Raw genomic sequence first — 25,644 nt, forward strand, 5'->3', positions numbered from 1 at the left:
ATAAGACGCAACTTTTGGCAAAGTTCAAAAAAAATTCTGTAGGTAGGGTTCAGAGCCACCTTAAATTTTCGAAGATTTAAGGTGGCTCTGAACCCCACCTACATAATTTTTTTTTTTTAAGTTACCGTGCTGTGAGTAGATTTTTAGTAAATAACTTTTGAACTTATCGCTCCAACTTTGAGCGGAATTATAATAGTTTTCAATGTAATTGTGCAAAAAAAATATGCTGTTCCTCGTCAGCGAAAGAAATACGCGGCTACCTTCAGGTTACGCCGAGGACTTTGTGAACGCTCTTGTGGAAGCTTTAGTGTGCAACATGTTTCGTACCACAGAACTTGAGCTTGAGAGTCAGCTTGATATCTACCCAGTCACATGCCTGTGAGCTAGCTGAGCTTAGTGCTACATTGTATAGCTAAGTGCATGACCACTATAAATAAGATTTTCATTTTCATTTTTTTGTTTTTTTTTTTTTCATGTACATAGGGGGTAAGTCACTCAAGTCCAACCAATATTCTGGCTTTATAGAGGACTCTGGTCTAGATGTATCTATACCATTAGCCTATTACCAGGAGATTGCACAAGCCTCCACCTTGTCTTTTGTTTCCTGAGTAATGGTGTAACACCTGGATGTGTTCTCAATGTAGTGTCTCTAATTCATTGGATAGAAGTTGGAGGGTCATTTCAAACCAACGGCTTATAATTGTAAAAGGCAACTTTAAGCTTGACCTAATGGAAGCTCTAGCCGGCAACTTAAGACTATCTCCAAATTGACGGCACCCACGTAGTCTAATTTGACGTCAGTCGATCTATAAATTATAGTATAAGTCAAAATCTAGTTTTTGTTCCATAATAATTCTTATCATTATACGGGCTAGCTCCGTGATCGAGCAAGGTGAACTGAATCTGCGTTGTGATTGGCAACTTTAGCGGGCAAGAAGGTGCTATCTTGCCCGCTCGAGATTACCCGCTGTGTCCTGCATGGGAATAGTGCTCTTTTTCATATAATAAATTCCTGACCAAGCGTGTGGCCGCACTCTGGCCTGTTTCGTTTTTCGCGTGTTTATGACATTTACTCCGTCTTGGTCCATAAACAAGCAAGAAAAAGAACTCAGTGGCCAATATCCCATCATCTTGACCGGACAAACTTGATCACTAACCATAAACCTAGCCTTGTGATTTATCCGGTGGATACCTTTATCCACCTACATTTCGAACAACCCGGGCCACTCCTATATTTAGGCGTTCAAGGTGGTATGAGCTCTCAAATCCGCTCACTCGGCCGCTTCGCGACGATCATAACGCCACTTCGCAGCCTAAAACTTCGCAGCTCAGTTCGCTCGCTTACAGTCGCTATTCCACCCTGAAACTAATGAGGTCGACTTGTGCCAAGTCTAGGACAACGGTATCAGGTACCCTTTCATCATGTTAAATGATGGAAATATTGTTTTTATTTCTAAAAATTCTCACTTTGAAATTCCATGGAAACTAAGCCCCAGCCTTAAGAATCTAAAATGTCTGTCACCAACAATTAATCTTCTGATAATAATCTCAACCTAATGATGCACTGCTTTAGAAAAATCAATCAATAATTCAGCAACACCTTGAACAATAACAACGAAACAACTGTTGTAATGCAACGTGAAGCTTAAATAACGTGATCTGGAAAGTTCTGCTCCTTTGTGAAAACAGACCTGAATATTAAAGGAAACTTTTTAGAAAACACTTTGAACCTAGTTTTATTTAAAGCACAAGTTATGAAAATTCTGCTGTAAGTCGTACCAAATCGAGGTAACTGAAAACTGGAGCATTCCCTAAAGGGACTTTTTGGGAACGTTTGATCTATTCCTCATTGTTAATTATTTTGAAATCATCAGAGCCACACTGGACGTTTGGCTTTTTTACGTTCTTCGTGTCTTCAGCCGTGAAAAGGGCGAGCGTGTAAACCTTAACTGGATGACGGGCTGATCTCAACCTGGAGAAACAGAGTGTCATCCACAATATAGGGCCTTGAATGAAGTTTCTCGTGAGATATAAATTCGGGAAACCCGTGCCCAGCTCTGTTCTCGTTACTCGTAGGCCTTGTGAAGCATGGGTAATCACCTGGTATGAAATACTGCGCAATGTTTTCCCCCTGGGCTGGATCTTCCTGTTGATCGATCAATGTAAACTTCACGTTCTTTAATTTTGAAAGGCCAGGGTAATATGCATGGCGTCATATTCACCTTCCATGACGACGATGAACATCGACAGGTGAGTATTCTTGCCGGACCCATCACCATTTGGATCAATACGTACTTTTAGCTTGTAGCCATAACTCTCTGACCTGTCTGAGTAGAACGGGGAACTAGCTGTATTAAGCACCTCTCCGGCTTTCGCTTGCCTCAAAAGTTTACTGAAGCACTTAACCTTCCAAATAAACATTCGTGTTTCAAGTCTGACACGCGCTAAGTCCAGATGGGGTTTCATGGCAGATGGAATTCCATAAATCGTCGCCGAACCTCCACGAAAATACGTAGTTATTTCGTCGAATCTCAAAAATATGTTAATGTTTTCTTACGTTATTTAGCTGGCAGCGAAAAGCAAGGGCATGAGCTGTCGATGTAATGATGGCACAAGCAAAGAGAATTTACGTTTTGATAATGACAATGAAGAGTGAGTTTCCCTTCCTTTCTCGGAGTGTTTTATAAAAGAAATAGGGAATATTTAGTCCATGCTTCTCTCGAGTCTACTAGCTTTCTATCGCGAATGCCGCTCGCTGATTGGCTACGCTAGACACCATCAATTCTGTTTTAGTGTAAATCTACTAACGTCCTTTCACGAATGGCGTTCTCTGATTGGCTAGGCTACTCACTATCTATTCTGTTGTAGATAGTGAGTAGCGCAGCAGTGTGCGCTTGTTAACAAAATGACAGCCGCTTCTTTGCATTTTCGAGGTGTCTGTGAAGAGGATTTAGATAAAAGTTTTGAACGACTAGTAGATTCATACTAAAACAGTTAGATTTTTCGCCCTAGATTTCTATGCATGATAGTTGACTCCGGGGCTTGTGCCCTCATCAACTATTAAGCTTAAGTAGAATTTTATTAGTATACTAATGCATTGCTTTAATCTGATGGGCTGAGCCATTGCATAATATCAGCTATTAGTGTGCAGAGGCCTGGTGTGCTCAACAAAATTACAACGTTCCCTCGCTGAAGAACATTAAGAAACAAATGTATTAACTAAATTCCTGAGAAGACTAAAAGGAGGCCATTTACGGTTTCTTGAATTAAAAAAGCTCGCAATTTTTGACAAGTAATTCAGTCCACGCGAATTCTCTAAAGAGTGAAGCTTAATACTATGACCAGAAATAATTGTAATCGTTGTTTGAAGGAAATCCCAGTTAGAATTCTACTAAAACAGATACATTACTCACTCTCGCGCGATGTCTATGAGGAGATAGTCGATGAGGCCTTCGGCCTCATCGACTATCTCCTCGTGGAAATCTTTAGGTTATACTCCAATTGTTAATTATTAGTAGAATTCTACTAGTATACTAATGCAAATGCTGCAATCTGATTGGCTGAGCTACTCGTGCACTATCAGCCATTAGAGTACAGTGGTTGTCGGTCGTCTACGAAATGCGACGTTTTTCTCGATCGTTTTTCCAACGTTTTGAAGGAAAGTTTAGATGTAAATAGTTAATCAAATTCCTATGGCTTTCCGGGCCCGAAAAGTTTCCGAGCTTTCGAGAAACGGGCCCCTGGCCGGGGACATCGCGTTGTGTTCTTGGGCAAGACACTTTACTCTCACAGTGCTTCTCTCCATGCACCCAGGTGTATAAATGGGTACTGACGAACTTAATGCTGGGGGTAACCCTGCTATGGATTAGCATCCCATCCAGGGGGGAATAGAAATACCCCTAGTCGCTTCATGCCACTGAAACCGGGATAGGCTTCGGCAAGATAGGCCACTCGTATGCATACTTTACCTTAATTTACATACTAACATCTTCCGCGTTAATGAAACACACTCCAACCCCACTCGTCATTTCGCTAAGGGTTGTCAATTACGGATTTTGATCTCATTTGGGCTGTTCAGAACGAAACTTCAAGGCGTCACGCAAATAAATGACAAAATAAAACGCTGTCATGTCCGTTTTAACATTTTAGGGGTCAAAAAAGCTCGAGACACTCCCTGATTGGTCTCCTTAAGGGGTTTAATTCACATTTTCCGACAAGAATCCCTCTGACATGGGAGTTCCCCCGAGGTGAAACACATCAGTAAGATATTATAATACAGCAGGATACCCATTTCAACAGAAAGGGAATGAAAAATTCTTCGACATAGCGGGGTTTCAAAATAAAGGCGCTGGTATATTTTCTAAAATTAGTAAGCAATCTAGTGTAACAATTGCTATTTTTATACTTTCTGTAGTATTACTGTGGGGTTGAAGGGTGGTAAGGTGCCCTGGTGGAGTGCACTGGGGCCACTAGGTGTACTTCGCAAATGCCAGGAAATGCCCACCGTGTCAAAGGCTCTGCCACCAAGTCGGCTGTCGCATGTCCTCGTCATAACCCCGGTAATGCAGTTGTACTGCAGCTGAGCGACAACGGCAAAAGGCGGGTATCCGGCGCCTTTCAAATAACGGGATATTGTGGCTAAGGGAAGGACACCCTGACAGAAAACCCAGGCCCTCCAGGTTGGGGGTTAGGCATGGGGCCAATCCCCCCATCCCGTAAAAAATTATCGATTACGGAAACCGGAAATTCTAACAAGCAATTTTACATGGGGAACAGCACAACTACTTGCCTAACTCCAAATGATAATTTTATCATATGCGAGGATGGATTGATGACGGGAACAGGTGTAAGCCGAAAGGAAGCCTGTTCTCCGATAGAGTCGTTGGCTACACCCAAATCTATTAGACTTGGCGGAGAACCGCAGAAAAAGAAAGAACAGCATTGGGTTTTGGCTCATGGAGCGAGGCAACAGTGGCTGCTCGTGACCGTGTGACATGGCGAAGGAGAATGTCTGGCCCTATACCCACATAGGGTTATGGTCGAAGAAGAAGTATTACTGTATAATTCTAAAATGTTGTCAAAAGTGATGGAATAAGTACATGTTTATAATACAAACAAAGCGTTAAGGTTGATCTAAATACCTTTCTTTTGCAACCTATCTGTTCATAAGGACAGGAGATTAATGACAATGGAAAATCGTTTCTGGTGTGGTCTGGAATCTGAAAGAATTACAAGTAAACCATGGCTTTAATTATAAGAACAAGCGTACTGAACGAATGGAATTTCTATACGTAAGGTAAGGTAAGGTCAGCAAACAAGCCAACTGGCCCATCAGACCCGAGCTTATCCTGGTTTCTGTAGCATGAAGAATATTTGTACTCCCCCTGGATAAGATGCTAGTCCATAGTAGGGTTACCTCCAGCATTAAATTCGCCGGTACCCATTTATACACCTGGGTGGAGAGAGGCACTGTGAGAGTGAAGTGTCTTGCCCAAGAACACAGCGCAATGTCCCTGGCCAGGGCTCGAGCCCGGACAGCTCGATCCGGAGACGAGCGCACTACTGCATCTCCAGACTGCATGGGGGAAAGCACTCCTAACCTTGCTAAGCTTGCTCCCAGGCCACCGATCAGGCTACAGATCAACTACATTACGTGATCAGGAGTTATATGCCACAAATATCAGTCCTACTTTTGGAGTTATTAAAAGTCATATTGTATCTGTAGGGTCATATAACTTCATGTATTTAAATCTAAGAAATCTCAAGCTCTAATTGACTTCCTTTTTCCCTGAAAATTGAACGACCATATTTGTTTGGACAACAATTAACGTAACAGTGACTTGATACACTATCCTAAATGATCCTACAAATGAAAATAATAGACTCTATCATCATAGGCCTGCAATGGATACATCCAGTCGTCTTTTTTCTCTGGCAGTGTTCCCACAATAGGCCTTTACAGTTAGGGATCATGTGACACCCGTTTTTTCTATTAAATAAAACACTTAACTATACAGTGAGAAATGGAAGAAGTCAGAGAAAAAAAGATGGCCTACTTTGATGTCTCTGGTGTTCAAGGTAGAGATTAAATGCTTGAAAAACTTAGAAATACCACAGTATATCTAACCTGTGACTTTTCCATACAAAACCCTGTAAGTTTCTGTCTACAAAAGTTAAGCAAACCCTAGTGCAAGGGTTTCTCCAAGAGGTATCACAGCACTCACAAGTATACAAGGTGTTTACAAGGTTGCTAAGGTTACTGTTGGCACTTGGTTTTCATCCTTAGCATATTGAATTTAATTTACCTTCATCTGGTACTTTGGATGTGGCTTGCTGCAGTGTTCACGTTGGATGATCCTCCATTGACATGTGATCATGTGTCGTTTAAGAATTCTCCTTTGCACAGTGATGTCACAGTTTTCGTTTGTACAGGGAACAAGTACATAAGGGCAAGACGTCAATTGATCCTGTTACACCAATAAATCAACATTACTTCGGTTGAAAGTCACTGAGCACAATGTGTTTTAATGCATTTCCATTACGGTATACATCCATGGTATTTGAATACTAAAGAGGAAAACTTATTTTATAACCCGTTTTGTGGAAGGCGCGGTGGCCTCATGGTTAGTGCGTTCGTCTCTAGATCAAGCAGTCCGGGTTCGAGCCCTGGCCGGGGACATTATGTTGTGTTCTTGGGCAAGACACTTTAGTCTCACACTGACTCCGTACCTCTCTCCACGCTACCGAAACCTGAGCTACTGGGAGCTGGTCACATTGCATTTCCATTACGGTATACTGAATATTTATTCATTACGGTATACTGAATATTTATTTCAGGCTTTATTTTCACACCTGTTTAAGTTCTGTACATAACTGGGATAGTCATTCATGTCTTATTACATTTTTCTCCACAGTTCAAATGTATGACCTTTCATATATTTACTTGCATGTTGATAACATTGTTGTGAGAGTCTGTAATTGCAGTTTAAATACATGTGATGCATTTCATTTGACAACAATTTTTTTTTCTTTGGCTTTGGGAGCTAGATCACTGGTTAGTCTGCAATTAAGGGGACACTTCAACAGCTGTGAGTAGTTCTGATGGTGTCCACAGTACACATATGTACCTGTTTGTTCCTCAGTTCACCAGTCTAGCCAACCCTAGCCAACCCTCAGTTGGACAACTGATTGCAAAAGAAAGAATCTTCCTTTATTTTGCTTTATCTGGAAAGACATCCTATGATTAAATTAAGGTGAAAGCAAAAATTGTGAAGTTGGGTAACTTACATGGAAGAAGTCTCAATAATAACTCTACATTGTCAGTATCTATATGTACCCTATGGAGATACTCAGCTAACTAAAGTACCAGTTTTTAAAAGCCTTAAGATCGAGCATGCAAGCACAACTGAAGTTGTGCTTGCAAATTGAAGTTGTGCATGCAATTAAAATTTATTTAATGATGTTACTGCAGTGGAATCCTGACTGTTGAACTACAATGTGCATGTATCTTTAGGAGAATAGAAATTGGTAAGAATTGGCAGGTTGAAAAAAATCAAGGGTAAATTTCTCTAACTTCTTTAAAAAGGGAGCAAAATATTGTTTCAAATACTGAGGGGGTTAAAAAAATTGAGGAAGTTCATTCTGTAAAATTATGACCAGGATAACTTATTCAGTTCAAAATATGATTGCTTAGGATCAGTTCAGATATTATGCTCTGATTCAGATGTCATGCCAGAGTCGTACCAGATTCAAGATTTACTGAAGCCATGTAGCTATTCTCCCCGTAACTCCCTGCGAAAACACGATGCCGCCAAATTTGTTAATAAAATTTACGAATTTTGTTTGGCATGGCAGAAGCACGAGGTTTGATTCACTGTTGTGCCAGAGTCGCGTAGTACAACAGAGCTTGCCGCACTTTACTGCTTGCCAAACTTAATTCAAAAGTGTATGCTGTACTTCTGCTGTGCTTCTGTCAAACTTTATTCCTGAATTTAGTTTGGCACGGCAGAAGCAAAACATCTGAACTGGGTCTTACAATATAGATGACCCTGCATGTGCTCTGGTTGGTCAAAAATCCATGTTTTATCAGAGTATAAAACATAGAAGACAGTGGCGGATCTAGGGGAGAGGCCTGAGGGGCCCGGGCCCCCCTTATTGTGGGTGAAAAGAGAAGAAGTGACTGAAGGAAGAAAATCCGGCAGGGCAAGTAAAACAAAACCCGCAGCACCCCCCCCTTACCTTAAAGAAGGCAGCATTCTTCATCCCCCCCCCCCCCCAAGCTCAAAGTCTGGATCCGCCACTGGAAAAAACGTGTTATATTGTTTTCTGCCGCATTACCTCTATATCATAACGCAAATGAAGAAGCCAAAGCCGTGTATTACACTGTGATAAACACTCTAGACATTTGAGAACACAAGGGAAATGTAGAAAACACAAGCCACAGGAGAGTGTTGTACCATGTGTGTTGTGTTGTACTACATTTCCAATGTCCGTCGTGTTTCATCACAGCGTAATACACAGCTTAGGCTTCTTTATTTGTTAAATATGAGATCATTTAGTACCTGGTTTTAGTCCAGGTCCATTCTGTCTGTAGGACAGTTGCAAGATTGGCCAACATCTTCCTGCCTGTTAAAAAGTGTTGACAGAAATAATTTATGAAATAAGTTGGGGTGTCTGGAAAACTCGAATAGCGAATAGCGAATAGTCGCGAATAGCGAACAGCGAATAGTCCCGAATAGCGAATAGCGAATAGTACGAATAGTCTCGAATAGTGCGAATAGTGGCGCACAGTCTCGAATAGTGGCGAATAGTGGTAAACGGTGGCAAATTAGTGGCAAATCGTAGCAAATAGGGTACCCAGTATCTCACAGTCAACCTCGCAGCAACGTAGGACGGGATTTTCCCGCTAAAAAGCACAGACGCTTATCAGGACGAAAGGTGTTTCTAAACGTAATCCCTTCTGTTTTAACCGCTCCAAAAGCGTAAATACGTCTTTATTAGGTTATCCTTGTGTTTTCTGTTTTCTTAATGTCGGCGATGGACAGCCCGAGCCTGAGTCCAGAGAAGAAAAGGTAATAAATTCAGTGAAATTCTATTGCTTATTTGAATAATTAATTAACCGGGATATTAGACCTAAAGCGGTGACTATTGATGACTATTCGTCACTATTCGCCACTTTTCGCGACTGTCCACCACTATTCGCACTATTCGAGACTATTCGCACTATTTGGGACTATTCGCTATTCGCTATTCGCGACTATTCGCTATTCGCTATTTGGGTTTTCCAGACACCCAATAAGTTGGGTTTATACATGATGATTGTACATTGGTGTTACATTTTGAAATTACAAAACAATAAATCAAATTCTCTCATGACTACATTCTTTTATTTGCCACATTTTTAAAGTGGTTATTTGTTGCAATTAGTAAGTCAGTTAATTGTGGCAGCAACTCGCTATGGCAACCATTGTTCTGGAATATCTTGGTTACCTGGAGGGTGTGGTGAGCACAGAGTTCACTAAAAAAAAAAAATTGGAATGACAATCATTTAAGACTTTCCCATGACGTCTTTTACACTAATAAAATGAGAAAATATTTGTTTAGTAACTGAACTTTTCAAGTAGCTGAGAATACCATATTACTTTATACATACCATCAGGGTATAAGGTATGTATTAAAACCTGGATCATTGGATAATGCAATTTAAGAGTTTTCATTGGCTTAGCCATCATGAGCTATTATTCCATGATCTACAAAATATGGTAAGTGTATGGGTGATATTTTGGGGCATCTTTGTTTTTATTTTAGTCTAGTTTTCTACGTGTATATTTTGGGGCGTTTTTAATAAAACAATTATTTCACACACGCTTGTTGGATATGGGGTGATTATAGCTAACTCGACGATACAAGCCTTGTTGGTTATGTACCATGTCATATCCACTGCATGCTTGTGGGATAATTGTCAATTATTTATTGAATTCAAGAGTTTCACTGGCTTAGCCAGCATGGTATATGAGTGACTATACCATGTTAAGCCTGGGCATGATTTCTAGGGGCATTTTTCTATTTTTATTGTATTTTAATTTTCTATATAATTTTGGGGGCATTTTAAATAAGGCAATTATTTGACTTGTGCTTGTTGGATATGAGATGATTTGTCAAAACATGTTCAGGCAGAATATGTTCAAGATGTTCAGGCAGAAGAGTGTGAGTTAACTACAGCAGTCCAAACTATTCTTAAAGCATTCTATTGATTTATATGTAATCTTTTTTATGTCAAGTGTAAGTAAAACGAATATTGTAAGCTACGTCAGTATTGTGAGTAATATCGGTAGTGTAAGGCCAAGTTCAGACGTCGTACTTCACATGAGCCGAATCAAACGCAAATGAAAAAAATTCTTTGTTCTCCCTCATTAGCATTCAATTCGGCTCATGTGAAGTACGGCATTTGAACAGGGCATAAGTTACGCTAGTATTGTGAGTAGTATTAGTAGCAGGGCCCCTTTAGATACCAGCCAATGGCTGGGGCTACCCTCCCTAAATAAAGATGACTTGACTTGACTAGTAGTGTAAGTAATGGTTGTATTCTAAGTAATGTCAGTAGTGGTGTAAGGATATTAGTATTGTAAGTAATGTAAGTACTGTATAGTGTAAGTAATGTTAGTATTGTATGTAATTGACTTATGATTAAAAAATAAATAAATAAATAAAAAAATACAGCACTCCAACCTGCGACTGGCATTTTGGTTGCTGTGGCGAGGGAAATTGCAAACATGTGGGAACTAAGTTTTATGAACAAGTTGCCAATTTGGCAACTCATGCAGAACAAACGGCTGACTGCTCACAAGGTTTTTTGTAATCATTAGTATAATCAGTAAGCTGCCAACCGATACAATCACAATTTTCTATCTTCTTTACACGATTTTTTTTTCTTCTATTTACTTTCCTGAGGGTGTCTGGAAAACCTGAATAGCGAATAGCGAACAGCAAATAGTCCCGAATAGCGAATAGCGAATAGTACAAATAGTACAAATAGTGCAAATAGTCTCGAATAGTGACGCATAGTGGCAAGTAGTGGCAAATAGTGGAAAATAGTAGCAAATCGCAGCAAATAGCAGGGTACCTAGTATCTCGCAGTCAACCTCGCAGCAACGTAGGATGGGATTTTCCCGCTAAAAAGCACAGACGCTTATCAGGACAAAAGGTGTTTCCAAGGGCCTGATTACATGGCGAATTTCAGGCCGGACTGAAATTTCAGCCTGGCTTCTGAAACAAATTCTCATAAAATCAAATTGGCGATTATATGGAGAAAGATTCAGCCCGGGTTGAAAATCCTAGCCCGGTTTTTCAAACCGGGCTAGGATTTTCAGTCTGAAGTCTGAAAAAATCCCATGTAATCGAAACGGAATTTCAGCCCGGGCTGAAAAGCAGGAAATAAGATGGCTGCCGCTACGAAGTAGAAGCGATCTCAGTGGAATAAAGGCGATAAAATAGAGAATCTCTCTAATTTTAAAGCTTAGATGGAATATAAGAACATCAAGACAAGGTTAAACAGCACGAGGCTGTCAGGGAGGCCATGAACTCGGCAAGCTTGAGGACATATTTTCTTTCTATGCAAGTAGGTCTTTCTGGCTAAGAGACAGGTTTCGTTTCAGTTCCGTCATCATTGTAGGGTGTTACTATCCCAAAAAGTTAAAAATTGAGCGCCAACAAAAGGTCAAACTACGAGAGAAGCAATGCGCCTATTTTCACGATTCGTGTTCTCGGCGCCATTTTGATTCTCTGGAGACTTTTCGCACACAATTTCATATTTGGCGCCAAGGCTGATATTTCAGCCCGGGCTGAAATTCGAAATATAATCGCAACAAAATTTCAGCCCCCCTGGCCGGGCTGAAATTCGCCATGTAATCAGGCCCTAAACGTAATTTCTTGTTTTACCACTGCAAAAGCGTAAATACGTCTTTTTTAGGTTATCCTTGTGTTTTCTGTTTTCCTAATGTCGGCGATGGACAACGCTAGCCTGAGTCCGCAGAAGAAAAGGTAATAAATTCACTGAAATTCTGTTCCTTATTTGGATAATGAATTAAAACGGGATATTAGATCTAAAGCGGTGACTATTCATGACTATTCGTCTCTATTCGCCACTTTTCGTAACTGTTCGCCTCTATTCGCACTATTCGAGACTATTCGCACTATTCGGGACTATTCGCTATTCGCTATTCGCCATTCGCTATTCGCGGCTATTCGCTATTCGCTATTCTGGTTTTCCAGACACCCCTTTCCTGATTAGTACATGTAGCAGAGCTTCTGATATTTCGCGCGGTCGCGGAGCCGCGAATTTCAGTAAATCCGCGATATCCCGCAAAATTCACTAAAACACGCAAAATACCGCGAAATTCACAGGAAATCGTAACATATTTGAAATTTATCTTGGCTGTTGGGGCTGTTTAGTTGCCGTAAACTTGCAAATTTATCGGGAAACTTCGTCACTGCAACGAGTAAACAACAGCCAAAAACTACCAGGCTTCCTTAGATTACTGTTGCAAACAAACTGGGCACTCACTGACTGGTGACTGTGGCCAAGATGTAAAAAGCTTTGCCATTGGCGCATTTCTTGAGCGCATTGTTGTTAAAAGAGCAGATGATGATTTTCGTTAAAAAGAACCTTGTCTTCAAGCAAATACAAACATATAATACAGTCCAAACGAGTTGCTCAAATTTTCCTGTAAAATCACCGGTTTTACCAAGGCAACACTTATAAGTAGTATGTGTTTCTGTTGCTGTTGTTGTTGCATACAGGCTAACACCCATCATTTTCCGCATAAATGGCAAAATTGCCGTCTATTTTAGTTACAAACGTTCGTCAAATCAGTGCAAAACCGATCGCTTTCCAGCGAAATCGGCCATTTTTTACCAATCGTTTTAAAGAGAAATTTGCCCCGAAAATTCCCGCGAATTTCCCGCGAAATCGGCCGTTTTTTACGAATTTGTCTCTGGCAATCCCGCGAAATTTGACTATTTTTTCCGCAACCTATCAGAAGCCCTGATGTAGTTAAAGACTACTCAACAACAACAACAAAAGCAACAACAACAACAACAACAAAGAAAACATTTGCAAATGAAACAAACTCTCATCAAAAATGATCTTTTAATAGTTACAATGGTCAGTAGTATTAGCTCCGTATATTAATCATAAGTTTCCTTCTTTCAAGATGCTTAGACCTTGGCTACCAAGAATTGTCTTAACGGCCATTGTTTCATAGAAGGTGTCACCAAAAGGTGGTTTTTGAAAACCTTAGCCCTGAAATGTCAACTTTATTTCTTGACAAAAAAAGGTTTTGTTGCCATTTAACTTTTGATAGGTGTCACAGTCTGGGCAATTTATACCAAAACAAAATTCCTGTCCAAGAAAACCCCAGAAGAGAAAAGAATTATCCAGCCAAAAATATGGTGGACAAATCTAGAGAAAATATTACACAACCAGGGATTAGCTAGGAGAAAACGCCTTCCAAACTAAAATGTGGCATTCCAATTTGGAAAAATTCCGAAGGGTACTGGTATTTGATGCCGAAAAAGTTTGTGTTTCCGAAAGGTTTTGGCTTATTGGAAGGAGAAAAAGAAGTGTTCAGTTGAGTCTGCCAGGGACAATACATCCAATTTCACCAAAATGTACAATTTAATGTAAAAAAGATCGTGCACCCATCGCGCTTTCCTTTTTTGAGAGATTCAGATTTTCTGATCTCCCGGCCCACAACTTATCAGAATAAAACGGTCATCCATCTATGATTCTAAAAGGATTTAGAATTTCTGATCCCCCAAGACTTTAATAGTTTCAAAAAACTGATCCCCAGTCCACAACCCGTCAGAGCAAAACAGTCATCTATTTATAATTCTAAATGCATTCAGAATTTCTGATCCCCATCACCTCACGGGACAAAAACGGCTATCTGTTCATGGTTCTAAAAGTATTGCGAATTTCTGATGCCCCTCCCCCACCAAATCTGCTAACATGATAGAAAGAGCTGTCGATTTATAATTCTACAACATTTCAGCATTTCTGATCCCACATGACTTAAAGGGATTCAAAAATTCTGATCCCCCAGTACATAACTTATCAGAACAAAACGGTCATCTACCCATAATTCTTAAAATGATTCAGAATTTCTGATCCCCCTTGTCAGGTGACAGGACAGAAATGGCCGTCTATTTATAATTCACAAGAAATTAACTAGATGTCTGATAGCTAAAAAGTAACGATTGGATAGTAACTTTAAACACATTACAGACAAAAGGATCACAGAGTAAAGGGCATCAGAAAAGTACACAAATGAAATATTCACAGCTAGGTCATTATTAATAACGATTTGAAACCACGCCAAAGGATCGAGACAAAAATTGCAGTTTCATTTCGGACAGTGAAAGGTTTTATTTTCAATTCAAAAAGATATGAATTTAGGCTCCAGAATTACGAGCTGTTGTTTAAAGTCCACATCAAAGATAACAAGAATTTTAATCAGGACTCAGCTGCCGTCTGCGCCACCTCCGTTTTCTGCTTTAATGTGTTCGTTTCGGATTGAGGGCCGCTATTCTTGCCTTTTCTTTTTCCCTCTGCTCTGCAATGAAGCAATCGAAGCTAAATATTCTTATAAATAGCGATAGAATTAACATTGTTTTTCATGAATCAATTGATCGGGAGTGTATTCTTTTGTAAAGAATAGTGAGCAGTATGTAGGCAATGCGGTAGTGAAGTGTATCGAGCGTGATCTGTAGCTTCAAATCAATTCACTGTAAACTTTAAGTTACCTCTTCAAAAAGCACACTAACAAGCTATTATGCAAGCATTTCATACATAGGAAATGCGTGTGAATAGTTTCTTCGTTACGGGTGCTAATAAAATCAGGAGAACAAACGTTTTTCTTGTGTTTCAGTGATCGCGAAATAAATATAACAACGAAATTTCTTCCGCCACAACCTTGATTTCGATTCAAAGATTGAACAGCTAACTGTAATGTTGAGCAACAATTATGATATACTTACTTTTCTGCGACTTGCCTTTCTTTCACCGAAGCAACCAAGATACTCATTTGAACTTGGACAAATCATTCCATGCTTCTTGCTGCTATTGACAATGTTGGATTCGAAATTGCGCGCAAATAACCGACTCCTTTGGAAAGGGAATCTGCTGGTCAAAAGTATTCATTTATCAGATTGACCGAAGGATTATGGGATCGGACGGAAACACCAAAATGGCGGGCAAAGATCGTGATCAATGTTGTTAGGATTCGATAACAAAGCTCTCTGTTATTATATAGCCTTGCTCTACGTTGGAAAGCAGTCACAAATTGTTTACAGATATCCGTTGTTATTCCAGTTGAGTCAAATCCCAGTAAAGGTGGAAAAGTATGAAGTTTCGTCGGCAAAACAGTGTGGCAATCAAACTATTTGCCAGCAGCTGGCGGTTTCTCTTACACTCGTCAGGTTTACAGAAAGGTTATGGTTCCTGCAGCTTTCCAAGGTAAACTGATTTTCTTGCGTAATTTGTGACGGTTCTTAAAATACTGGAAACGTTCTGGCCGGTTAAATTGATCGTGCAAGATTACAGAAGATGCAGATGCTTTAACACACTGTTAAGTCTTGTTGATTTCGTGAATACAAATGTTCATTTCCTAAAGGAGTTATGAAAGAAACTGTATTCAACGCAACAATATACGAACAATTTCGTGTTGGGAAAATCATTCCTTGTAAAAGTACAATAAGTGCAATAAATGTGAGCTCTCTCATGTAGTTTACATATACTTCTTATATATCTAGTGTATATCTTGTCTAGGATCAACTAGGCATACATATGTAGTATACAACACCTAAAACACAAGATATCAAAAAGCAACATCCTTCACCTTTTTGATTTTCAGGTTGATGGTGGTGCTCTTGAGGTTATGTTAGATGTGCATATTACATTATCAAGACCATTTGTTTGCCACTTATTACTTGAGTTGCAAAACACTGATGTTATTTTCATTAGGGTGGTTGAAGTTCTCTTTAATTGGGCAGTGTTCCAAAGGTCCTTTATAATTTGGCATTTCTTTATGCAAATAGAGGTTATTTAGAACAGCAGATATAATTCACAGCTAGGTTACGGAAAATTACTTTTAACCACTTCCAGACCTTTGTACATAAGTCTTGCCATAATTTGAAAAACCCATGATTCATGGATAAAATTAATTGAAAAAAATACTTTCATGAAGAAATTACTGTAATTGAAATTTGAAATTCATGTCAAGAATATTTTGTGCTTTTCCGGTCATGAAATCTGTTTACATTTCATGAAAATTTACTGAAGAATGTAAACATTTACTAGACTCCAATTTAAGTAGCTGAGAAGTGTTTCAAACAGGATTTTAGAAAGATATATGTTAAATTTAAGTAAGTTTTGTGATAAATCGCAACATAATGGAAACTCATTTCCAGCCAGATTTTGTCCTCCTTTTGCATCTGGATGTGCCTGGTTTTTGGTATTAAATTTTAATGTACAACTGTAGCAGGTTTAAATAAAACTATTAATTATTTATACATTTTCCTATGTAAATACAGAGATTTCACTTAGGTTTAGGATTTGAAGAGCAGTTATCAAAGATCCATATAGAATGAATAATGAAGAGTTTTCAATAGTTAGCTATAGTTTCACCACTTGTGACTAAGAAAGCTTTTGGTTAGGTAAATATTAAAGTGCTGCATGTACATGAGTGATGGATAATTTTTTAGATTGGCTGCTATCTTTTTACTGGGTTTTGGGTAGGTTATCACAGTGCGATATGAGTGATATGATACTACATTAGTGGTGGTTTTTGGATAGACAAGTTAGTGGATAGATGGGCCATCTAAGTATCTGTTGACTATCTACACAGGAAGCTAGTTTTTAGCTAGTCAATCTATTTCCTAACTATCTGATAGATAGATATTAGTTAGCTTTAAGCCATGTCAAAGATAGCTATCCTCTATCTACAAAACCTCTTGGATAGAAAAAAGAATAGAGATTTGCATCCCTCAACCAGGAATGAGATAGTTGCAAGTAGCATGAAGTTAGTAATAAACTAGTAATAAGATATGATTGTTTTTGGGAGGGCTTCTTTAACTGAGGACAGCAAACTATTGCCAGCTACCAGGAAACATCTCCAAGATGAGTATGCCAAATTAAAAAAGAAAGAATAGAATTGCTTGTAGCATTAGCTACAATACTTGCATCCATATCTGTCAGGTCTTTATGAAAACAATTTTACCCACACTCTTCTCCTTTGAGCATGGTTAAACTGGTTGCGTAACTGAAGTGTGAATGAACTGGTAGCCCACTCAAAAAGTTAGATTGAAGATGTAAAAATGTGTTGGGCAAAGCTAAAGTCCATGGCCTCTGCTATATGACAACAGGTTTTTGGAGGACACTGTATACATGTATGTAGAGTACATTGACCCACTTAAATGTATCAACTGCAAATTTAAATGTTCATGTATATTGCAGTCTTTAATTGTCATCCCTGTAATGTACTGTAGTGTTCCTGAACGCTCTTTTTGTTTTATAACAGTGAGGTGCCTTGTTTCCATGTTAAACAGAAATTGTTAGAAATTTTTCTTTCACATAAGGTGGGCAAATTCTGACAGAGAAAGTGGAGTCTGCATTTATGCCAACAGTTGTGCAGTTTGAGTAATCTTACTGTTTTGATCAATTCTGAACTTTCCTATCCTCTTAGGTACTGTTTGATATTGTTTTTTTAAACTTACAGCTACTGTAATTTTGAAGTGCATAGATCATTGTAATACAATGTGTGATGTTTACATTTACTTATATTAATAGACTGCTGTGAACAAAATTGTTCTTCATCACTCTCTCAGTATAATCTGAGTGTATGGAATCTGTTAAGAATTATGCTATATATTTGTATAAAATTTCTAGTTGAATATTGTTATGAAGAAAAAATATTTTGATTAGACATTGTTCAGGCAGGCAGCAAGATCTAAACCCTGTCTTCAGTGTTATGATTTAATGTGGCTACATTGGATGTAACACTGGCTTTGCAGGGGATCAGAAATTCTGAATCTTCTCCTGTGTTCTTTGGGGGATCAGAAATTCTGAACCCTTTCTAGAGTTCTTTGGGGGATCAGAAATTCTGAACCCTTTCTAGAGTTCTTTGGGGGATCAGAAATTCTGAACCCTTTCTAGTGTTCTTTGGAGGATCAGAAATTCTGAACCCTTTCTAGTGTTCTTTGGGGGATCAGAAATTCTGAACCTTTTCTAATGTTCTTTGGGAGATCAGACATTCTGAACCCTTTCTAGTGTTCTTTGGGGGATCGGAAATTTTGAATCCTCTCTTGTGTTGTTTGGGGGATCAGAAATTTTGAATCGTTTTCTATGGAGGTACCTCTCGAGACAAGAAATTCAAAAAAATCATTTGGTTTCTTATGCGTGACTTAAACATTACATTTCAGTTCAAATAAAGAATAGGAAATTGCTCGGAAGAATTTTTTCATTCCTTGCAAACAGGGAAACTTTTCCTCTGAGTTTAAGATTCTTAGTATATTGCAAATATCGTCTTTGGAATTAAATGGCAATCATAGATTTCCGTCTAAGCTCTACGTTTCACTTTAGGCCAATTTTGCACTCATTTCCAACGAAACTTCCAAGCCTGCAACGTAAAAATAACTTTTCTCCGAGACAGGTTTCTATTTTACACCGAAAAAGTAGCCATTTTTGAAGTGGTTCTCAGTAGTTACTCTGAATTTTATCAAATTGGAACACCACATTTTAGTTTGGAAGGCGTTAGAACATTCTTGCTTCAGAAAATTGACCTTCAACCCACTCTTTTCGTCCTTCTCAAAAGTATAATGGATCTATTCTCAGCTATTATGTGGCATTTTGTGAATATCCCCTCACCCCCCACTGGGGCATAAAAGCACATGGATCAATTCAAAACAGTACGATCCCAATTATTGCTTTTCTCCTTGTATGGACTCTTGAATTTAAACCCACGCTAATGAAAAATTGCCCTGTAAATAACGAACACCATACAACTGTTAAACTAAAATGACATTTCGTCATGATATCTTCAACCCTGTGTGTTTTAAAAACCTCACCTTCTAAAATGCTCCCCGAGGCATGCTTTGCAAAACCTGTGGCCGCACCTAGTCAATACAGGCTCCTTAAGGTGGCTCCATAGGGCAATCATTTATGGCGTTGCGCGCGCAAGTGTTATGTTTTGAATGCTGTTTTTGCATTCACTTTCACACCTGGTCGTCTCAAACTTATTACATGTAACAAGCAGTGATTAAATAGCGTTTTGCTATCATCTCTGTCAGAATTTTGAGATTTAGTCTTAAATTATAAATGCCCAAACAAATGCGTTTTTTACTGTTTTTATGGCTTTATTTGTGATTTTCATGAATTTCCTTCGGTGAAATCTTCCAAAAGTTTTACATCACATCGCTTCCAGCAGGATACGAATTTTTTACCACGAAAAAAGTAGGGTTTGTAAAGGCAGTTTTTTCGATATTTTCAAATTTATGTCTTTTACCGCTGCAAAAAATCTGGTCTTATAGATTTCCCTGAAAAACGAGCTCCGACTAAAGTAAAATATTTACTACCAATCTGCCAAATTTTACGGAATTTCACCGAAGGAAACGCGAGAAAATTCACTGTCAGTTTTGCTTTTTGTGATCATGTTGCCGTAATAAAATATCGAAAAACACTGACGTTTTCCTTTGAGCGCGCGCAGATTACTTCCTCAGCGCTCGCGCGATCGTAAAACTATAGGGAACCGCCTTAAGCGGCAAATGACATATTGAACACTGTGCATCTGTGCATCATCGGCATAACCTGGAGGAAACTCGGACTGGAGCCCAGAGTCTCTCCGACTATGAATTCATCCGCTGTCCGAGTAGCTGGAGAGACTTCGATGAGGTGCGATGTATGCATGAACTCCGTTGGACGATTAGAAAATTGCGAATTCGAAGTTGCAAGAAGTTAAAAATGAGACCGTGGAGGTGGCTGTGTCCTGAGGCTGGGCGCGGAGTGCGAGGAACAAGTGTAACTGGCCAGAGGGTGTCTGGCGACTTTCGCACGCGAATTAAAAACGTCGTTTAAACTACTAGTGTTTAGTCCTCCATTAAGTGGACAGTCGAGTGGTGTCAACTTGTGTCGACTCGCCGCATAACCTGAAAGCATTGTTGGGTGCATTGTAAGGTTGTATTTAGAAGAAGAAATCAGTTAAGTAGTCAGTTGTCAGAAGTTGCTGTACTGACAAGCAGAAGAAGAAGAACAAACTGCAAAGCTGTAAGAGTCCTGACACCTCTAGTTGTTACAGAGTGGGTGCCGTAACCACTAAGCAAACCAAGAATGCAGAAATAGCTTGTGAACAAGTTCCTTAGTCATGTAAATGGTTCATGGGGAGGGGGTGGAATGGTTGTTCTATTTTGTAAAACGTTACCGCAGTTGTGGGAAATATTCCTTCTCATAAGGGGAATGAATGAGCCTGTGATGGCAATTCGAGGCAAAAGCTTTCATAACTAATTATACCAATCGAGTTGTGCATGTCTTTAAAGTTTTTTTTATAAATAGTTTCGTTCATAAATGTTAAAACTTATCTATATTTTTGGTCACGCTCTTAAAGTAAACAGTCGTTGCTATGGCTGTTGCTTATACCACTGTGTACTTTCCTTAAATTTCACACTCATCTGGAAGAAAATTCTGCAAGATCGTTTCAAAAATGTTTTTGAGAAGTCCTCAAGGGTAAGTCTTGTATTTCCAAGAAATTGAATTTTTCATGAACATCACCATATTTTAAGGTACCATACCCCCTTAGCTATACAGGATGATTGATTTTTGTTTTTGGAAGTAACTTGCCTGAGGCAGTCGCACAATCCCAACTCAAGTATTTCAGGTCATAATTTAAGTGAGTCTGTGTCTGACCTCAGGAAGCCATTCACTTTCTAGTGTTTTTTTCCAAAATGGCCGAAGCTCCCGCAAATCAGTTACCCATGAGTTATGACGAGGACTTTGTAAATGAAGTCGAAGGTGATTTGGAATGTTCAATATGTCATTTAGCACTAAAGGAGCCTGTTCAAACGAGATGTGGCCACCGATTTTGCAACGATTGCCTCGAGGAACATTTTAAAAGGTAGGGCTTTGATAAAGATACAAATTAATAGTCGCCATGACGTTAGATTCCTTCGTCGATTTATTACATGTATAAACATAATCAGAAAATCAACTACACTGTATATCAAGGTAGCAAACGCAAATTCTGCCGAATCGTAGGATTTGCAATGGAAAAGTATGCATTAGAAATGTGGACTTCAACATTAGCCATGCTGATGGTCTGTTGCGGGGCTCACCCAGATGTCTCGAATGTCAGGTGATCCGGTACTCGATCAACTCAACCAAATGTCTGGTGTTCAGTGCTTCGCGATGCATTTTTTACGTTAATCGTATACTGTACATACAGATCTATGGATTTCGGTTAGCCTTGCATCTTCCTACGGTAAAATACAGAAATCAATAGAGTAAGGAACTGAAATATATTCAAGAGGCGAAGCGAAGAAATAGGCGATGCGTAGAAACTACTATTGTTAGCTCAGAACTGATGCAAATTTGTCACTCACGCAGATGCAAGCAAATTGAGTTGTCAACGACCAATATCGATTTTATCGATTTTCCAACGTATGGACTTTGAAATGTACTTCGACTTCGATTAATACTCGCTGCGGTCAGCACCCGTGTAACCGAGTCATTGTTACTAGCTGTTTGGAAGACGTTGAAGCTGTAACTATGGCTGTAAAGATCAATAAATTCAAGCTGGCTGGATAGCGCATTGAGGCTATATTTACGGCGAGTGAGTGAATCTTATGCAAGCGAAACTTGAGCGAACCTATGGAACCTATGAGCACTCATATCAGCAAAACTATGAATCAAAAATAAGAAAGATTAAAAATTGAGCTGTAACCAGGATAAGAGTTAATATTAAAAAGTTAAGAGCGTAACCCTCGCGTTAAATAAAATATCGTATCGTAAAAACGCTCCCTAGTTGAAAGATAAAAAACATGAGCTCTTGGTTATCAGTCTATAGCCTTAAACGAATAAAAAAATGTGTATGCGCGAAAGGAAAATATAAGAAAAGAGTGCGAAAAGATTTAAAAACTGAAATACAATAGAAGTGTGAAAAAAGCACAAAAGAATGTAAATGACATCTAAATTACATTATAATATAGATAGTATTCTATTCGCAAACATTCATATTCATGCTCAGTTGTAATAAGGTGTGGAAAAAACGACTGATCACCGCCCAACAGCCTTCACTGTTCCTTTAATAGTCGTTAATTGTTGCACACCGGCATTCAACCTCTTACAACTCTCCCCAATCCTCAGTTCTCAAATATCTCCCATATATAACTTAAAACCTCTAAGTACAGTGAAACACACCTGTGCATTTTATAATTATAATCAGCGTGAATATGCAAATTCGAGGTTGTTTAGCAGGGCTGTCATAAAAACAAGACACGCGTGGCTGCGCGATAGGAATAGTCCGGGGGGTAGGCCATTGTTCTTTACCGAATATCGGTCCCAGAATTATTTTCTATCTGAATAAATTAATTAAATATGTTGCCTTGGTGTACACAGCATAATGGCTGCTTCAAGATTTTCAGGTTCTATGGATCAATTCCGGAAGAAAAAGACAAAAGACAAAAGAGTCCTCTAGAACCTGAGAGAGGCATGGATTTTGAATTGCTTAAAAATAATTTTTATGAATGGCTTCGTGTGTGGAAAATGACTGTTCCAGAAGGTTATCCATGCAAAGCAGATCTTGTGAAATTTGCGCAGAAAACAAAAGCAAGATTAACTGCTTTGATAAAAAAAAAAAAATGAAATCACCAGCTGAACGAGTATCAAAACCCAATTTGGGCTTATTGTTAAGTTTTCAATCATCAAAAATAATGAAACACAATACATGGAACATTATTTAAAACGGAAGGATCCTGTAATTATTAACAGAAACAATAAAGCAATGATAAACGACGATTTCAACCGCTTCATTGATCAAGTGAAAGGTGGAATAGAGGTATGGTCGCAAAGAGGTTCAGGCTGGGCGATAGGAGGTGTTTTGGCTTCATTGGTTAATGTTGCTCGATACGAAACATTTCGTGGAGGAAGCTATTTTCCTCTCCCAAGAAAGTTGCAAAATAAGAAAGCAATAATTAATATAACATCCAAAACAGTGACAACCAGTGTCTGAGATGGGCGATTCGTGCTGCTCTTTTCCCAGCAGAAAAAGGAAAAAAGTAGAGAGACCTGAGAGTTACCCAACAGAAGATGATCTTAATTTTACGGGCATCGACTTCCCAACACCGGTTTCTAAAATTGATTAACTCGAGAAGCAAAATCCAAATATTGCAATTATTGTGTTTGGCTTGGAAAATTACCATATTGTTGTTCACCGAATCACCTTAAAAGACGGCGCTAGTCATTTCCACGATTAAACTTGATGCTTATCCAAAAAGGTGAGAACACGCAGTGAAAAGGCTTACCGCTCTCTTGTAGGATCACAACAGCCATAATGACATTGAGCATTTCTGCGAACGTTGTTTGCATGGATACCAAAGAATGGATCTACTTTAAAAGCACAAACCTGAATGCAAAGGGTTGTTGAAAAGACCTACGAGAACAGGGCTGCCAAAAGACTCTGGACATTTGAGAATACTCAGGGAATGTCTGTCGTGTTTTATCACAGAGTAATACACGGCTTAGGCTTCTTTATAATTATTTGTTAAATATGAGATCATGTGAAAAGTTCCTCCCTGAATTGAAGCGCCTTGGAAAAGAATCAAGGGCCTCTGTGTTGTCGACTCCTGTATCGTTTTAGTTGCATTCAGAGTCAAAGCACTGGAAATACCTACTTGGTATTCCAATGGACCTGGCATTCTGGGATATCCACTCAGAATGTTGGAAACTTTTTTTTGTTTGTCATCGCTCCGACAGAGTGCTGTAGTTGTTCAGACTTTGTACGTTCTTGTGCCCAGATATTTGCGTGATGTGCGTTGGCGGTACTCCTTCATCATTCAGTTTCTGGATCACCCTTTTCCTTCCGCTATGATTGGTGAGATTTTTAGCATCTAATCCTGCTTTTTCTGCCATTGTTTTCATAAGTGACTTGAGGTTGTTAACTCCCATGGGAGCTAACTTGAACCAAGGCTTTCTATTTACGGCTTTTGTAGTGTGATTGATTGCTAAATAAAACGGACTATCCGGAGTCTTCAGGTTATCTGGTCTTTTAGAGGCATAGAGGTCATAAGCCCGGACAGGATCTCTTTCACTGCCAACGACAGCATACATTTTTGGCTTTACAGTCGGCGAGAGTCTTTTGGATCAGCGCCTGTTCGTGTCTTCGTCTGTCTTTTGTTATACTTTAGAAATGCTGTTTCGTCCGCTGTTTCTTTTCTTTCATCATCGCCCCATCTCATGTCCCTGTGCTCTTGACAGCCCCTCAATCCAAAGAACTGTGTGTTGTTTAACCATATAATGCTAATACGATTATTTGGTCCAAGGGCGGCAGCAGTCATTTTGAAAATTCTCCATCCTTCCAAAATAAAAAAATCAAGGACTTGGAGTGATGTCTTTCGAGTAAATGAAAACTTCATTCAGCAACTGTCCGCCATGTTTACTTGCTGAGATGGCAAAGATGGCGAGCTTTGTAACCAAGCACTAGCGGGGTGAATAAAGCGTCATTTGATGAGCTTTTCGACCAATCAGAAGGTCCAATCCTTATATTCACCTCTGGAAATTATACTAACAGAGTAGAATTCTACTAGTACACTAATGCAAATGCTGCAATCTGATTGACTGAGCCATTGCAGACTATCAGCCATTAGTGTGCAGTGGCTGGAGGTCGTCTAGGAAATGACGACGTTTTTTCGTTTTTCGAGCATTTTGGAGGAAAATTTTGATCAAATGAGAAATTAAATTCCTGAGAAGACTAAACGAAGGACATTTACGGTTTCTTGACTTTGAAACTGAAAAGTTGAAATTATTGAAAAAAAAAAAAAAAATTGATGCGCGCGCGTACACAACTTCAAGTTTAAATGACAATCCAATCCGAGCGATCTTTTTAAGGCGCAAAGTTTAATAATACGTCGAGAAATGATTGGAAACCGTCATTTGAAGTAAATTTTAGTAAGAATTCTAAAACAATTAGATTATTGGCGAGGTCATAATCTAATATCCCCGTAGGGTTTTGGCCCAGAGGCCAAAACCCGAGGAGGCACCCTAGGATTCCCCGCGCGTATACATACAAGGAATTTCAAAAAAGTAAGAAAAGTGTTGGTAGTATGCGAAACGTTCTCGATGTGATGAGACTAGACGCGCACGGTTGTCTTGGGTAATGTGGGCCAAGGAACGCGGGCTCACAAAACGGCTGGAAATCGAGTCTAGGTGGTGTCGGGTACATATAATTCTTGATTTCAAGGTTCTTGCAGCCACGTGTGTTGGCCTGCATGACGATTTTAGCGTGATCAAATAAATTCGCTTCGAAATGGCCGAGATTCTCGTCCAGGACAAACTGAAAACGATTTCAAAGATCCTGAAGATCGATTTCGGGAGAAAAACAACTC

At 39.2% G+C, this 25,644-nt stretch overlaps 1 protein-coding gene, 2 long non-coding RNA genes and 2 pseudogenes across 3 annotated transcripts in view; 3 read left to right on the forward strand and 2 right to left on the reverse strand.

The window, feature by feature from the left end:
* Positions 1 to 1,440: 1,440 nt before the first annotated feature.
* On the reverse strand, positions 1,441 to 2,482 carry LOC110050585 (TNF receptor-associated factor 1-like; annotated as a pseudogene).
* An 11,912-nt stretch (positions 2,483 to 14,394) lies between these two features.
* LOC149110107 (uncharacterized) lies at positions 14,395 to 15,120 on the reverse strand. Its single transcript, XR_016207708.1, has 2 exons — positions 15,037 to 15,120; positions 14,395 to 14,612 (listed from the first exon to the last, which is right to left on the reverse strand). It is a non-coding gene; the product is annotated as an uncharacterized LOC149110107 (long non-coding RNA).
* Positions 15,121 to 15,340: 220 nt separating this feature from the next.
* LOC149110108 (uncharacterized) lies at positions 15,341 to 17,374 on the forward strand. Its single transcript, XR_016207707.1, has 2 exons — positions 15,341 to 15,514; positions 15,912 to 17,374. It is a non-coding gene; the product is annotated as an uncharacterized LOC149110108 (long non-coding RNA).
* A 3,616-nt stretch (positions 17,375 to 20,990) lies between these two features.
* LOC110042644 (TNF receptor-associated factor 4-like) overlaps positions 20,991 to 25,644 on the forward strand; it is a 38,842-nt gene continuing 34,188 nt past the window's right edge. Inside the window, exon 1 of the mRNA XM_089290956.1 lies at positions 20,991 to 21,161. Within this exon, the coding sequence (XP_089147082.1) occupies positions 20,992 to 21,161 (170 nt within the window). The 5' untranslated portion in view covers position 20,991. The remainder of the gene's footprint in view (positions 21,162 to 25,644) is intronic.
* On the forward strand, positions 21,174 to 24,287 carry LOC149110109 (uncharacterized; annotated as a pseudogene).

Source organism: Orbicella faveolata, unplaced genomic scaffold, assembly GCF_042242905.1.
Source record: "Orbicella faveolata isolate gen_17 unplaced genomic scaffold, um_ofav_v1 contig_24, whole genome shotgun sequence".
Taxonomy (NCBI): domain Eukaryota; kingdom Metazoa; phylum Cnidaria; class Anthozoa; order Scleractinia; family Merulinidae; genus Orbicella; species Orbicella faveolata.